The 11,802-nt window shown below is 36.5% G+C and overlaps 1 protein-coding gene across 2 annotated transcripts; it reads right to left on the bottom strand.

Moving 5' to 3' along the window:
- Positions 1 to 896: 896 nt before the first annotated feature.
- On the bottom strand, positions 897 to 10,834 carry LOC149841597 (deSI-like protein At4g17486). Of its 2 annotated transcripts, XM_090001084.1 has the most exons (5): positions 10,496 to 10,834; positions 8,868 to 9,141; positions 7,658 to 7,945; positions 1,363 to 1,600; positions 897 to 1,130 (listed from the first exon to the last, which is right to left on the bottom strand). In XM_090001084.1, exons 2-5 carry the CDS (start codon positions 9,076 to 9,078, stop codon positions 1,109 to 1,111), a joined length of 759 nt encoding a protein of 252 aa, XP_089857210.1. In that variant the 5' UTR covers positions 9,079 to 9,141; positions 10,496 to 10,834; the 3' UTR covers positions 897 to 1,108. The 2 variants fall into 2 exon arrangements, with proteins under 2 accessions (XP_089857210.1, XP_089857211.1); XM_090001085.1 differs by lacking the exon at positions 897 to 1,130 and having other exon boundaries at positions 1,150 to 1,600.
- Positions 10,835 to 11,802: the final 968 nt, after the last annotated feature.

Below are 11,802 nucleotides of genomic sequence, written 5' to 3'. Positions count from 1 at the left end.
GTATATATTATTTATTTTTACTACAAACAACATACACCAAGGGACCTGACCTTGAATAGAAGGTCTTAACTTCATCTATTACTTACTAATGCAAAGCATGGGTTTGCTATAGTCTTAAGATATAGATTTGAATGATATTAATGGATCTAAAAGGGATTTATTTCTTCTTCGATACTGACCAAACTGCACACTTTGTTGTAAGTTTTTTCTGAATCAATGAAGACCATATGCAAATCTTTCAGCTTTCTGTGAACTTGTCCATGAGTTGCCATAACAAGAAGTGAGGAAATGTGTATCACCAATTTTCTGTTTCAAGAAATAGGAACGAACCAATCAACTTGATGACTCTTGAAAACATGGCTTCAAGATTGTGGAATGAAGTGAAACAGTTTACCATGTTAATGAAATTTGAAGGATGCAAACCGGAGTGAGTAACATGTTTGTATTAGGGATGATGTACCCTGATGAAAGTTCATCCAACTTGTTGATTTAAACAGTAAATTTCACCATTATATCTGACGGACATACAACATCAAAGAATGTGACACCAACAATCATTATGACTAAAAATCAGTTAACTAGGATGAAGATTTGGCACTTTTGATGAACCCTACTAGACTGATAGCTTATTAAATACTTCATGTAGCACTATATGAATGTCTATTTGATTCTATCTTCCTTCTCAATGCTAAGATGGTTAAGATCATAACCTAAAAAATTTTAAATACACTAGCACAATCTATCTAATTCAAAGAACACACATACATACGGTCAGCTTATCCAGTAAGACTCACTCCTCAGGATTCAAAAAGATCCTAGAGCCTGCTAACTAAATCAGCAGCAACAATTAATAATGCTGTTATTAGAACTGAGAGATGAAAGGGATTTCTCATTAAAATTTTAGGAAATTGATAATTCTCTGAAATAATGATAGGTAAATTGTAATCAATGCTAAAGACAGCATTGTGTTATGGCTTCTCAATACATGATAATTTCAAAGCATATCAGGCTCACTGATACCACAGCAGAACACACAGCGCTAAAACCATCTTCACAGCTACTCCAAAACTCAATGAATGGCATGAAAAGGCAGGCTTGACCATGATACTCATCTGATATGACTACAAAATCTGAAAACAAATAGCAAAAGAAACATAAAAGGAGATGAGGATAAAACATAATTCTACAAGGTTCTCCCCCTCTAGGCAAGAGTCACAGCTTGAAATTACAGACTTTAATTGCTTCAAGGCCATGAAGGGAATGATACAAAGCAAAACACAAAAAGCGTTGTGCATCCTCACACCCATGAGTACAAATATAAATTCTTTGAGAACTCGAACTCTCGATCCTGGATGATCTTACCTTTCCTTCAAAGAGTTGTTAGATCTTCTCAATTCCCATGGCTGCAGGCTTCCATTGAAGGGTGAATTTAGAAATAGCGATGATGCAGACAAGTGCCTCTGTCTTGTCGAAATTGATGACAAACAGCTGAATGCAGTTCTTAGCCTCTTCTTCTCACCATCACAATTTTGATAATCAGGTTCATGCCGTACAGCTGAGACCTTAAGACCCTCGGGCAATAGGAAGTTGCAGACAGACCCTAGCATAAAATATGATCAACAAAAAACAGGATAAAGTAAATTTAAGGCCATTAGAATAGATCAAGATGAAAATGTTCCTATACTAAAGAGTCCTGAAGGAAATACTAGTGCTAAAATCTGAATAAATTCAAGTACTAACTGTACTATAAATTTCTGATGATGCATTGGGATGACCGCTTAAGAGTTGCATGTTAATTAAGCAGATTGACGAGTATGGATGACCTACAGCAATGGGACCAAAACTCTGTGATACCTGTGATTTTTGAAAATATACTTATTTATGAAACAACCATTAGAAAATGAACAATCCAAATTATAATTGTGTTCAATGTCCTAAGTTTAAACATAAAACTAGAAGGATTCATCTGTCCCCACAATTAACAAAGGGACAAGAAGGATGGGAAGGTGGACTGATAACCGTGACATGACTGTCCTTGCAAGCACACATACAAGAAGGTTTCCAGCCAGGACAAAGCTGCCACTTAGCAATGCCAAGAAAACTGTTTCTCAAGATTGTTAAAAATTGTAAATATATATGTATATATATATATATATTTCGTGTAACTAGGTTAGAATAGTTAGGTTAGGTATTTTATTTTTTTAGTCTTGTTTGAACTAGTCAACAAGAGAGTCGTTGGGAGGGCCAATGGCTCCATTGAGAGCCGTCGGACCCTCCCAACGACTCTCTTGGAGCCTCTCATGTTTGTGTATATATAGGGGTTGAAACCCCTCTCAAATGTAATGCTTCTTGCATGAAGGTTATCAATAAAATATTATTTATTTTTAAGCTTCTTGTCTTGCCCCTTGTGTGGGTTTTGTGAGAAAGCCCATTTGTGGCTTTTTGGTGTGTATTGTGAGTGAGCCCATTTGTAGCTTTTTGTGTTCACTTTAGCATTGTGGTAGATCTTGTTGGTGTCTTCCATTTTCTTTACATGGTATCAAAGCAAGGAGTCTTTGTGGGTAAGCCTTAAGTATGGGGTGAGGAAGAGTCATAATAGGACTTGGTTTGTCTCATGTGTATGGGTTATAAAAGAGGACTCTGATAGGGACGTTGGATCCATTTTAGGCTCTGGGATTTTGGATGCAAGGGCTGAAGTATCTTGGGTCCTCTCTCTTGTATTCTCTTTGATACTGTGAAGAAGAGTTTGTTGTTGCTGCCCCGTGGATGTAGGCATACATGTCGAACCAAGTTCAATCTCATGTTTTGCTCTCTTTACCTTGCTTTGATTGATCTCGATGCGTGTGTGCCCAAACTTAATTCCAACATCTGGTATCAGAGCTTGGGGTTCGTGAGGAGCTTCCAAAGTTCGAGATCATCAAGTTTGTTGCCTGTGCAAGATGTCTTCCACCAAGTTCAAAGTGTCGAAGTTCAACGAAACCAACTATGCCATGTGGAAGTTGAAGATGAACGCGGTGCTTGTGAAGGTTGATTGTGCCATGGCATTCGAACGTAGTGCAAAGAAACCCATAGGGTTGATTGATGATGATTTCAATAAGAAAAATCAGATAGCAATGTCAGATTTACTTCTTGCACTTGATGATTCAGTGTTATTCAATGTGTCTGATCAAGCTATTGGTAAGGGTTTGTGAGACAAATTGAGAAACATCTACGAGAGAAAGTCTATGTCTAACAAGATCTTTCTCCATCGCCAACTCTATAACTTGAGAATGGAAGAAGATTCTTCATTGCAAGAACACTTTAATAACTTCAACAACTTGATTAGCTGATTGATTGTTGTAGAGGTCAAGATTGAAGAAAAAGAAAAGATTGCATCATTTTTGTGTTCGATGCTTGTTGTAGAGGTCAAGATCTTGTTGGTGTCTTCCATTTTCTTTACATGGTATCAAAGCAAGGTTTGCTCGACTCTTGTGAATTGCGTATTGCCTCTTTTTCCATGATTGTGGGAGAGAAAAAAATCTTGGTGATTCAAGTGCTCGTGTGTTCGTGGTAGTGTGCTCATACTACTACTCTCTCCTTTATCATCTACTACTCTTGTAATTTTTTTTTTCTTCTCTTTCTCTCTACTTTATAAGAATGGATGACAATGAGAAAGTCACCATCATACCATTGAAACTCAATGATATTAATTTCGTAATGTGGTCTTTAATAATTAAACACCACATATGGGGAAAAGGATTGTGGGGATTAATTGATGGTTCTGATACGGAGCCTAAACTAGTCCTCACAAAGGTAGAGAACAAAAAAGAAGTGCCTCTTGCAAATGGGGACAAGACTAAGGCTCTAGCCACTTATAAAAAAAAGTTGAAAGAGTAGAGAATGGGGAATGGCAAGATCAGGTCTTGGTTAATCAATAGCGTTGATATTAAAAAATGCTCTAGTCTCGCAACTAACAAAGCTTGAAAATACTTTAAGAATATGTATTTTCTTAAGAATATTACTCATGTGTGCAACCTTCAAAATAAAGTTTGGACAATGACTCAAAAAGATAAAAGTATTAACGAATACTACAATGAATTGTCCGAACTTTAGAAAGAATTATCTATTCTTGAACCTAAGTGGCACTGCTCTGAAGATATAGAGCTCCGACAAAAGCAACTTGATACGGAACATTTCTATCAATTTATATATAGCTTGAAACCGGAGTTTGAAAGCACCAAATCCACTATTCTTCATAGAAGAAAAGTACCCTCTATTATTGACATTATGGAAGAATTGAGTATGAAATAGAATAGGTTAAAAGGGCGCTCTTTAAAAAATGAAGATGACTCGATTTTAGCCGTCTCTACACCAGAAAACTACATGCACCCCTACAAACCACCTCAATGGAAGCAAGGAAATGAGCATGATAACAACCCTTATTGGAAACAAGGCAATAGTTATGACAAAAAAAAATTATAACCGTCATGAACCCGGGCACACTCAGCCTCAATGTCTAAAGTTTAAAAGAAAGGAGGAAAAGAAGGTAGCTAGTTGGCTCTTCACAAGAAACTAATGATGCACCCATATCAATGGCACAACTTATGAAGAGGAGTATCTTCTTAAAATGAAGCTTCAACCGGTGCAACAATTCCCTCCTTCTCCGACCCTTGTAAAAACTCCTTGGCTTCTTGATTCTGGTGCTTCCTTTCATATGAAGCCTAATAGTAAAATTTTATCTGAATGTCATACCAAAATATATCTAAATTTTGGGCTGAAGCAACCCTAACTACTATGTATCTCATCAATAGAATGTCTTATTCTTCTTTACAAAATATAATACTAGTTGAAAAACTCTTTAAGGTATCTCCTGATTATGCTAGAATAAGAATTTTTAGGTGCAAATGTTTTGTTTTTACTAACAAAAGTGATAAATTCTCCCCTCGTGCTATTCCTTAACTAAAAAGGCTACAAGTGCTTTGATCCCAAAAATAAAAAATTAAGTGTCTCACTTAACGTGACCTTAAAAAAAGAAAGTTTTTTTTACTTTGAAAAGGAAAGGAAGTAGATGAGTATTTTTTTTACTTGATTTATGTTCAAGTCATGAAAAATGTGATTATGAATGTGATCTGGATAGTGGTCTTAATATAATTGATCAATGTGATCTTGATAATGATCATGATGATATAATTACCGAAGAGCAACCTCATAGGAATAAAAATTATTTACAATATTCTAGGGGTAGAGAACTTAGCCAACCATGTGCACGAGAGAAATATGTTGAACAGACTGAAGTTCATACTAGAAGGACATCCAGGATTTACAAACCACCTGGGAAGTTTGTATCTTATGATTTTTTCTCCAAAATACAAAGTATTTATGGCATTAATCCATTCATATGTAGAACCTTCAACCTATACTCAAGCTAAAGAACATTCTGAATGGGTAGAAGCCATGAAAATAGAGTTAGAAGCTTTAGAAAAAGCTAATACTTGAACCATTCAAGATATTCCAAAAGGCAAGAAACCTATAGGTTATAGGTGGGTATGCAAAATTAAAACAAATAGTGATGGAACTCTTGAAAGATATAAAATCAGATTAGTTGCCAAGGGATATTCCCAAGAATATATCATAGATTACGAGAAAACCTTTGCCCCAATCACTAGAATGACCGTTGTTCGAACTCTAGTAGCATTAACCTCTATTCGAAAATGGCCTATATTTCAAATGGATGTTAAAAATGTTTTTCTTAATGAAAACCTAATTTAAGAAGTTTATATGGAGGCACCACCAGGTATAAGTGTTCCTAAGGGTAAAACTCTTCGTTTAGAAAAGGCTCTCTATCTAATTAAACGAGCCCCAAAGGCTACATTGCCCTATTTGTTAAGATTTCTGATGAAGGTATTATTATTATTATTCTCTATGTAGACGACATGATCATCACCGGAGGAGATAAACAAGGAGTTGAAAATATTAAAAAACTTCTCAAAAAACATTTTGAAATGACTGATTTAGGCTTCTTAAAATATTTCTTAAGAATCGAAGTTGCTTACTCTCCTAAAGGATATTTATTATCTCAATCAATTTTTGACATTGTCTCCAGGTCTGGTATCAAAGATGATAAGAAAATTGACACCCCTGAGATTGCCAACACCAAGATACGAATTGATGATGAAGAGCTTCTCGAAGATCCTACTCCTTACAGACAGCTTATTGGAGCACTCTCTTACCTTTCAATTACTAGACCTGACATAATAACACATATTGAATACACAACAACTAGTCAATTTCAGTATGCTCCCACTTCTGTTCACGTGGGAGCCCTTTTGCATATTATTAGATATATTAAGACTTCTCTTTCTCGAGGCCACTTTCTGTCTTTTTCATCTTCTTTAGATTTAATTGCTTATACTGATGATAATCGGGGAGGTGATCTCAATAATAGACACTCAACCACGGGTTTTTGTGTTTTCTTAGGTGAATCTCTGATTTCATGACGGTGCAAGAAGCAGCAGAAGGTTTTGCTTTTATCAACTAAGGCTGACATGGCAATTACAACGATGGAAGTAGTCTGGCTCAGAAGGTTGTTGGTTGATAACGAGAGCTCAAGTGACAGAAGCCTCTCACATGTATTGTGACAACAAGATTGTAATTTACATTGTCAGTAATCGTACTTTTCATGAACGTACTAAACATATCGAAATGGATTGCCATTATGTTTGAGAGGAGTATCTACGTGGGACCATTGATATGCCTTATGTTACATCAAAATACCAGTTAGCAGATTTCTTCACCAAACCTCTTGTTGCTTCCCGTTTTCACTTCTTATTAGACAAACTTTTAGTTATTGTACCTTAAGTTTGAGGTAGAGTGTTAAAAATTGTAAATATATATATATATATATACATTATTATATGTATTTATATAAATATATTTTTCTTGTAACTAAGTTAGAAGGTTAGTTTTTTATTTTTTTTAGTCTTATTTGAACTAGTCAACAAGAGAGTTGTTCGGAGGCCCAACGGCTTTATTGAGAGTCGTTGGACACTCCCAACGACTCTCTTGGAGCCTCTCATGTTTGTGTATATATAGGGGTTGAAACCCTTCTCAAATGTAAAGCTTCTTGCATGAAGGTTTTCAATAAAATATTATTTATTTTTAAGCTTCTTGTCTTGCCCCTTGTGTGGGTTTTGTGAGAAAGCCCATTTGTAGCTTTTTGGTGTGTTTTGTGAGTGAGTCCATTTGTGGACTTTTGTGTTCATTTTAGCATTGTGGTGGATCTTGTTGGTGGCTTCCGTTTTCTTTACAAAGATTAAAGACCCCACTTTCCATAATTAATAGCACAAAAACCAAAAAATGGCTTCAACAAAGAGGACACGTATAGAAGAGATGCTAGTTAAGCAGGCCTTAAACAACACAAGGGAAACTGGCAAAAGTATGGAAAGATTTCAGTACTTCCAACTCCATGAAACAGGCTGAAAGCAATAGAAGAGTAACCATTTTACTTCTCCAAAAACAACAATACTTCTACCAAATGTCTATATCTATACTGAATAATCTAGTTCTACTTATAATGCATGCAAAGTCAGAAAGAAAACTATAACACGCAGACAGCTGTATAACTAATTAGCCCTGAAAAACAAAGTTAAAAACAAAACTAGAATATATAGGAACATACCTATTCTGGCCAATCGATTCACCCATTTTGGAATCGATTTCCCAGTCAACCTATAGCAAATATCTTTGCAGAAGTGGTTGCAGTTCTTGACAATCAAATGATATGTATCACCATGGTAGTTTACAGAGTGACGCTCCATAAATTCTCTCACTTGAGCTGGATCCAAACATGTAGTGCCAATGAATATGGATTTCCTAAACTTAAATCCGGGACACTGCCGAGGTTCAACCTCAAAAACCCCACTGGTTGGATAATCATGCGCCCCAAATGCATACTCCACACCATGAACTATTTTGAAACAAGGAAAGAAGAAACAAAATAAACCAATTAAAAATTCCAGAATCATGTCCAATTTTTCTGTTCAATCATGTAAGAGTTAGGTCATGCAGGAAACATTTCAAAAAGTTTGAAATAGGCTTTTCACAAAGCATAACACACACTCACTAACAACTTTAGAAGAACCAAAGCATGGCAAATAGATATACAGGCTTAAAATTTGTTTAAAGATCAAGGATTTGACATCATTGCTATAACATCTGGTATCTTGTGGTATTTCATATTTTAATCTTCAAAAAAATGTCTAGAATGTATTCCATGCAAAAATGGCAATCCTAACTTTAATGTGATTAAAAGCATAACGCTGATGGAGTCAATTCAAATAGTTGAAATGATGCATGAAACTGAGGTGCTTGGATTTAATAACATCATAGTGAATGCACGAGAACAAGATTTAAATGAAATCGAGCCCCCTTGTTGTATGAATGATTAGAATTTTGAGCTTTTAGGCCCTTTAAAAGGTAAGTGAACATAAGAAGTAGAAATTACATGAATGGCCCAAACAAACATAAAAGAACCACATACATGCGTGCACACATGAACATGCACAGGTCATTTAATGTTGGAACTTATGAATAAATATTTAAAAAATGCATTAATAATTAATGCCATATATTTGGGTAAAGGTTTCTTCAAACCCAATTGCAGTTTTGATCTGCTCAGATCAAAGCTCAGCCGGTAGGAGAAGCAAAGTAAAAAAGTTAAAGAAAAAGATATGTGATTTCAGAACATACACAAATTTAAACCTCAAATTCTAAAGATACAACTTTGTAGCATGCACTTAAAGAAGAGCTTGTATGCCCAGTACTCCAGCAATAACCATAACTACGAAATTTAAAATCAAATGCCATGGGAATTGACAAGTGACATTTACCTTCAACTCCAGAATGAAAAATTCCAAGGCCTGCCCAGTAGACATAGCCATTCATGGGTGTCAAGTCATATACATTTAGATAAACTGGTGCATTTCCAGAGTCTACACTCGATGATTGAACTTTGGAGAACATACATAAGCGAGCAGCTGACTTTCCTCTCAGCCGAAGAGGCAATATACCATTCCATCCCTTTTTCGATGTGAGCTTCATTATTTAGTATTCAATCTTCTCCAACTGCAGCGCAAAACAACTGAAATCAATGCTACACCCAGCCTGCTTACATATAGAAGAACAGGAATCAATACATGAATGTGTTCTAATCAACCAAACAAAATAATCCTAGCAGTTAGAGAAGAAAATGAGTATCGTTTCAAGGATTATATCGAGAAAAAGTGGATAAGCTGACTTGGACTAACCACCAACCATCACAACCATGTGAGCTATGCAAGAACTTTGCCTAGCTGATTATGGTACGTTCTGGATCTGGACCATGATTGAGTTATCAGCCTTCAGCCAAAATATATGGGACCAATATAACTTCTCAGCGCATTCTCCAATGTATCAAGGAGAAAATCCATGGTCTTTGTGGAAACAATGATGAAATTATGGCTCACAAAGACAACTGAATATTACTCCACAATCTCTCAAATGCCCTTTAATCTTTCTAATATCTACAGTAAAAATTCTAATTTCTCAAATGCCGTTCAAATTTTCTAATATCTAGAATAAAAAACCGTCATTTATGGAAAATCCTGTCAAACAAAAATCTACCCGAGGAAAAAAGGGGAGAAAAGGTGCTGAAATTTTGTAAATTTGAAGAGTGAAACAGAAGGAAGCCAAAAGCAAAGAACAAGAAAGGGGGCAAATGCTGGTACCCTGGGGGTCAAGATTTTCCACTGGAAAACACAAAAAACCTCATGTCACAATCGTATTTTGCAAAACGGATCTGGATTTTGTGTTCATTCCCAGCATCACAAAACTTCCAAAAAGGGAAACATCCGAGTCAACTTAAACCCGACAATCTCTAAATACGACTACGGAATAACAATGCCCTTCCGCCGAAATAGCCCTAATTTCTACATCAATGCGAAAGCCTTAAATGAAAGACATTCCCGTCAGGCAGTCACAAGATCGCGCTTGATACCGATTTGGAAAGCAAGGAGGGAAAAAATGGTAGAGAAACACGAGTAAATGCACGTTATCTCATTAAAAGAAATCACAAATAAAATAACGAGAAAAAATTGGGAAAAGAAAACCCGAGATATATGTCAAAAGTTTAGGTGCATTCTGCAGAGAGAGAGAGAGATCCGCCGAAACCGCAGAGAAACTCAGATCGGGGCAGAATTTAGGGCAACAACGAGAGATCGTGTCGATTTCTTCCATTCCAGATATCAAAAAAAATACGAAGAAAAACCCAAAAAAAATATATCCTCGACATTTCATCAGAACTCCTCGGCAGATCTCGCTCTCGGAGCCGGAGGCATACATTGCTTTAAAAAAAACTACAGAAAAACGCAGAACAAAAATCAAAACCCTCACACACAAAATGAAGAAGAAGAAAAATGAAAAGAGATAGAAACGCCGTTCATGAACCAAAATCTTCTCAGAGAGAGAGAGAGAGAACCACCTGGTGGAAGGAGAGGAGGACAAGCAGCAGATCCAGGGGACAAGAAAACCGCCATTGTCGATGCCGGAAAACCACCGGAAGCGGGCGGTGACGCTCTGCCTCAGCGCGGCGGCAACAGCATTCTCCCTCTTTTAACGGGAGGATGGAAAAGAAAGAGAAAAACCGGAAACCAGAAACCAGGGAAGCACCTCTCCCGGGGGGCTCTTTCTTTCGCAGGAATGCACAAGGATTTGGAGGGAAAAGGGGAGCAGACGGAACGTTCAACGGCGCCGATGGCGCTGACGGAATCCGTCAACCCTACGCTACCCTCCGTGAGCTCGTCTCTTTCTCAGTCATCCGTATCCGTGGGTTTAATCAATGGCCATCTCCTCCCTCCTCCCCCTTCACCTTTTGTTTTTGTTTTTTTTTTTTTGCTCCTAATTTTTATTCCTTTTTTCAACATTACTGTCCATTAATTTAAATGGTGACTAGACTTGACCACGCACGACTCTCCTCTTTTCCCTTTCCTTCCTGCCTCCCTTCATTTTCACGCATCAGGAACTTACCAAAGTGTCCTTTTCATTTTGATAAATGACTAAATTGTCTTCTTCTTTGAATCAGAACGATAGTTGAATACCCATGTTACCGTAGTAAAAAAGTGGGTCTGCGAACCGATGAACAAGATGTGAGCAAGAGTTACAAGGGAAACGAGCGAGATAAAAAAAAATAACAAATAAAATATTTATTTTTTACTTAAATATATTGCTTGAGCTTTGTCTCTTAAGTGGCATCATATATATAGGCTTTATATGAAATATATAATTTCAAAAATGCAATTATCTTAAAAGTGTATTTTCAATGTCTTTTTTTTTATTGATAGGCAAGCTGGGGTGTATTTCCAATGTCAAGGATGTTTAATTTTGTTTTGGAAAAAGCAAACTTCCATTTTTTTCTGCAAACGAGCTTATCATAGAACCTTCAGAAGTTTGAAAGAAATGATGTGATTCCATGCCTGTGAACTGGGTTTAATTTCTGGTAACTATTCTTTTTACCTTTTTTTTCCGATAGGAACTATTTTGTATATATATCTATACAACAGACTTCCGTTACTGGGACATGGAAGTCTTTCTATAAAATGATAAGGATGAAATTGGATTAGACCTAAACGCTGATTGACTTAAAGTTAAGCGTGCTTAGTGGTTGGCACTCCAATAGCAGTAGTGCGAGGTCCAACGGTCTAATCGCTTATGGCCTGAGATTTAGTTCCGTTTTTTTTTTTTTGTTAATTTTGTTGGAATTTAAATTAATTACTGGGGGGACAATAAATC

This window comes from Nuphar pumila, chromosome 3 (genome assembly GCF_984573655.1).
Source record: "Nuphar pumila chromosome 3, dmNupPumi1.hap1.1, whole genome shotgun sequence".
In the NCBI taxonomy this organism is placed as follows: Eukaryota; Viridiplantae; Streptophyta; class Magnoliopsida; order Nymphaeales; family Nymphaeaceae; genus Nuphar; species Nuphar pumila.
Note: the sequence above shows the minus strand (reverse complement) of the source record. Positions and strands in the feature narration are given on the sequence as shown.